Raw genomic sequence first — 5,240 nt, 5'->3', positions numbered from 1 at the left:
CCTCTTAAGTACAAGGTTATGTAGGACTTTCATTCTATAGGTGCCATAACCTCCTTGGGTTCTACTTTTTCCCTCTTCCTTGCAGGAGGAAATTGCATCCCTAGCTGAGCCCCAGAGACCCTCCGTTCTGGGTGTAAATACAGGATGTATCTTACAGTCCCTCCTTCATGTTGCCTGAATATTTTAGAAGCTCTGAGGTTCTGACTTCCTGCTTCCATCTCTTACTATCTGTGTGAGCTGGAACAAGTCACTTATCTCTCTATGCATCAGTTCCCTTAGGTGTTAAGTGGGGTTAATAACAGTACTTACTCATAGGGTGAAGATTAGGTGGATTAATATCTACAAATTTTTCAGAATAGTTCCTGTACTAATAACACATTGTAAACACTTAATTGTGTTATATGTTACTGTTATTCATCCACTGTGTAACTTATTTCCTCAAAACAGAGTCATAATCCGGCTCATAGACAAACTCTCACTTCAGGGCAGCCCAGACTCTTAATATTTTGGTTTTGATCTGTGTTTTTAAGGGACCAACTGGTGCTTATCAATACATACTTCTCCAAGGGCCAGAATACACTCCTATCCTATCCCAATACAAAGTAGCTTATTTTTGTCCACTTTTATCTTAGCTCATTCCCAGATTACAGAAGAGAACAACGGCCTCAGCTCAGCGATGAATTATGCGCACTACACACGTTGCATTCTACTAGTACAAACCCAGCGAGAGGAAGTCTGGGTTCTTGCTGCTGCTGCCTCCTGAGGACACTCTATTCTCTTCTGAAGGGCAGCAGGCATGACTGACACCATGGAGAGGAAGAACCAGAGTGGGAGACTGAGTGAGTCTGTGTTGCTGGGCTTCCCAGCTCCTGTGCCACTGCGGGCACTATTATTTGCCCTTCCTCTGCTGGCCCATGTGTTGGTGCTGACTGAGAACACACTCATCATTATGGCAATCAGGAACCACCCCAGCCTCCACAAACCCATGTATTCCTTTCTGGCCAACATGTCCTTCCTGGAGATTTGGTACGTTACCATCACTATTCCCAAGATGCTAGCTGGCTTTGTTGGCTCCAAACAGGGCCATGGGCAGCTAATCTCCTTTGAGGGCTGTATGACGCAGCTCTGCTCTTTCCTGGGCCTGGGATGCACTGAGTGTGTCCTCCTCGCAGTTGTGGCTTACGATTGTTATGTGGCCATCTGCCGTCCTCTCCACTACCCTGTCATCGTCAGTGGCCGGCTGTGTGTGCAGCTGGTAGCTGGCTCCTGGGCTGGAGGTTTTGGCATCTCCATGGTCAAAGTTTTTCTCATTTCTCACTTCTCGTACTGTGGCCCCAACAACATCAACCACTTTTTCTGTGATGTCTCCCCACTGCTCAACCTTTCGTGCACTGACATGTCCACAGCAGAGCTTACAGACTTTGTCCTGGCCATTTTCATACTGCTGAGGCCACTCTCTGTCACCAGGGCCTCCTATATGGCCGTCACCAGTGCTGTGAGGTGCATTCCCTCAGCTTCTGGGCTCCATAAAGCCTTTTCCACCTGTGCCTCTCACCTCTGTTGTGGTCATCTTCTATGCAGCCAGTATCTTCATCTATGCCCGCCCAAAGGCAATCTCAGCTTTTGACACCGACAAGCTGGTGCCTGTACTCTACGCTGTCATTGTACCACTGCTCAACCCTATCATTTACTGCTTGCGCAACCAAGAGGTAAAGAGAGCCTTATGCCGTACTCTGCGCCTATACCAGGGCCGTGATGCTAAGCCTGGGAAAGCTAGCAGAGTTGGGTAGAAGGGAGGTGTTAAATCTTAGATAATGCTCTTAAACTTAGGATCTATGTCTTCTATAAAGTCCAGAGGAGCTCTTAGAGCCTAAATTAGGGACTAGAGTTTCAAAGGTACCACCAAAGAACTAGTTTAGGAGGAAGAGAGGTGGATTACAAGCTAGAAATTGGATTTCTTCCAGACAAGGTCTTAACATACAGGCTAGCAGTTGATCCCATGTTGTCTGCTCTATTGTAATTTACGTAGAGCAGGTTCATGACTCATGCATCCTGGTGGGGTGGAAAGGGATGACTATGAGCACAAGGCATGACTGAACTTGAATATTTAAAGCAAAAAAAAAAATGCAGAACTAGCATCTCTCTAAATGGCTCTTCCTGGGTTTGTTACTGGGTTTTAGCTCTGAGGCAGAAGATACAGAAAAGGGAAGTGGAAGGAGGAAGCCATTCAAGGAAACACAGGCTTCATTATGGAAAAGCATCAGGAGACTTCTGGATGAGATCTCTTCTAGCCGAAGGACACCAACTGTAGCCTATGATGTAGTGGGGCCCCATGTGATCACCTAGTGTGAATTACAAGGCAAGGAGATAGGAAACTGTGGGTTTTTGTATTGGCAACATATCACCTCCTGGACTACAGGGGTTTAGAGCTTCATTTCCTGATTTACCGAGGTCAGTGCCCACACTGAACTAGTGGAGTGGCTGATTGCAGTTGTATATTTAATCTTCAGTCTCTCTAATTAGACTATAAGCTCCATGAAACTAGGGATCATATTTGTTTGTTCATCATTTTATTACCAGGGCCCAGAATAGTATCTAGCACACGGTAGTTATAAAGAAATATAATAAATGAATATAATTTGGAGCTATGGGAGAGAGGGGGAAGACGGAGGAAGAGGAAGACGCAGAGATCACCTTCCTCCCCACAGATACATCAGAAATACATCTACACGTGGAACAACTCTTACAGAACACCTACTGAACGCTGGCAGAAGACCTCAGGCCTCCCAAAAGGCAAGAAACTCCCGCACGTACCTGGGTAGGGCAAAAGAAAAAACAGAGACAAAAGAATAGGGACGGGACCTGCACCAGTGGGAGGGAGCTGGGAAGGAGGAAAGGTATCCACACACTAAAAGCCCCTTCTCGGGCAGAGACTGCGGGTGGCGGAGGGGGTAAGCTTTGGAGCCACGGAGGAGAGCGCAGCAACAGGGGTGCAGAGGGCAAAGCGGAGAGATTCCCGCACAGAGGGTCGGTGCTGACCGGCACTCACCAGCCCGAGAGGCTTGTCTGCTCACCCGCCGGGGCGGGTGGGCCTGGGATCTGAGGCTCAGGCTTCGGTCGGAGCCCAGGGAGAGGACTGGGGTTGGCGGAGTGAACACAGCCTGCAGGGGGTTAGTACACCACAGCTAGCCGAGAGGGAGTCCGGGAAAAGATCTGGACCTGCCGAAGAGGCAAGAGACTTTTTCTTCCTTCTTTGTTTCCTGGCACACGAGGAGAGGGGATTAAGAGCGCTGCTTAAAGGAGCTCCAGAGAGTGTCGCGAGCTGGGGCTAACAGCGCGGACCCCACAGGCGGACCCCAGAGATAGGCATGAGACGCTAAGGCTGCTGCTGCCGCCACCAAGAAGCCTGTGTGCGAGCACAGGTCACTCTCCACACCTCTCTTCCGGGGAGCCTGTGCATCCAGCCACTGCCAGGGTCCCGGGATCCAGGGACAACTTCCCCGGGAGAATGCACGGCGCGCCTCAGGCTGGTGCAATGTCACGCTGGCCTCTGCAGCCGCAGGCTCGCCCCGCACTCCGTACCCCTCCCTCCCCCCAGCCTGAGTGAGCCAGAGCCCCCAAATCAGCAACTCCTTTAACCCCGTCCTGTCTGAGTGAAGAACAGACACCCTCCAGTGACCTACACGCAGAGGCGGGGCCAAAACCAAAGCTGAACCCCAGGAGCTGTGCGAACAAAGAAGAGAAAGGGAAATCTCTCCCAGCAGCCTCAGGAGCAGCGGATTAAATCTCCACAACTTGATGTACCCTGCATCTGTGGAATACCTGAATAGACAACGAATCATCCCTAATTGAGGAGGTGGACTTTGAGAGCAAGATTTATTATTTTTTTCCCCTTTCCCTCTTTTTGTGAGTGTGTATGTGTATGTGTATGCTTGTGTGTGAGATTTTGTCCGTATAGCTTTGCTTTCACCATTTGTCCGAGGGTTCTATCCATCCTTTTTTTTTTTTACTTAAAAAATTTTTTTTTTCTTAATAATTATTTTTTTTATTTTACCTTACTTTATTTTATTTTATCCTCTTTCTTTCTTTCTACTTTTTCTCCCTTTTATTCTGAGCCGTGTGGATGAAAGGCTCTTGGTGCTGCAGCCAGGAGTCAGTGCTGTGCCTCTGAGGTGGGAGAGCCAACTTCAGGACACTGGTCCACAAGAGACCTCCCAGCTCCACATAATATCAAACGGTAAATATCTCCTAGAGATCTCCATCTCAACACCAACACCCAGCTTCACTCAACGACCAGCAAGCTACAGTGCTGGACACCCTATGCCAAACAACTAGCAAGACAGGAACACAACCCCACCCATTAGCAGAAAAGCTGCCTAAAATCATAATAAGTCCACAGACACCCCAAAACACACCACCAGACATGGACCTGCCCACCAGAAAGACAAGATCCAGCCTCATCCACCAGAACACAGGCACTAGTCCCCTCCACCAGGAAGCCTACACAACCCACTGAACCAACTTTAGCCACTGGGGACAGACACCAAAAACAATGGGAACTACGAACCTGCAGCCTGCAAAACGGAGACCCCAAACACAGTAAGATAAGCAAAATGAGAAGACAGAAAAACACACAGCAAATGAAGGAGCAAGATAAAAACCCACCAGACCTAACAAATGAAGAGGAAATAGGCAGTCTACCGGAAAAAGAATTCAGAATAATGATAGTAAAGATGATCCAAAATCTTGGAAATAGAATAGACAAAATGCAAAAAACATTTAACAAGGACATAGACTAACTAAAGATGAAACAAGCAACGATGAACAACACAATAAATGAAAGTAAAAATACTCTAGAAGGGATCAATAGCAGAATAACTGAGGCAGAAGAATGGATAAGTGACCTGGAAGATAAAATAGTGGAAATAACTACTGCAGAGCAGAATAAAGAAAAAAGAATGAAAACAACTGAGGACAGTCTCAGAGACCTCTGGGACAACATTAAACGCACCAACATTCGAATTATAGGGGTTCCAGAAGAAGAAGAGAAAAAGAAAGGGACTGAGAAAATATTTGAAGAGATTATAGTTGAAAACTTCCCTAATATGGGAAAGGAAATAGTTAATCAAGTCCAGGAAGCACAGAGAGTCCCATACAGGATAAACCCAAGGAGAAACACGCCAAGACACATATTAATCAAACTGGCAAAAATTAAATACAAAGCCATGGACTCTTTGTTT

General features: G+C 47.2%; 1 protein-coding gene across 1 annotated transcript; it reads left to right on the top strand.

Moving 5' to 3' along the window:
• Positions 1-799: 799 nt before the first annotated feature.
• Positions 800-1,790, top strand: OR6A2 (olfactory receptor family 6 subfamily A member 2). Its single transcript, XM_065882772.1, is given in 2 exon segments — positions 800-1,557; positions 1,559-1,790. Coding segments are annotated over 2 exon segments (981 nt in total). The 5' UTR covers positions 800-808.
• Positions 1,791-5,240: the final 3,450 nt, after the last annotated feature.

The sequence above is a fragment of the Phocoena phocoena genome, chromosome 8 (assembly GCF_963924675.1).
Source record: "Phocoena phocoena chromosome 8, mPhoPho1.1, whole genome shotgun sequence".
Lineage (NCBI taxonomy): Eukaryota > Metazoa > Chordata > Mammalia > Artiodactyla > Phocoenidae > Phocoena > Phocoena phocoena.
Note: the sequence above shows the minus strand (reverse complement) of the source record. Positions and strands in the feature narration are given on the sequence as shown.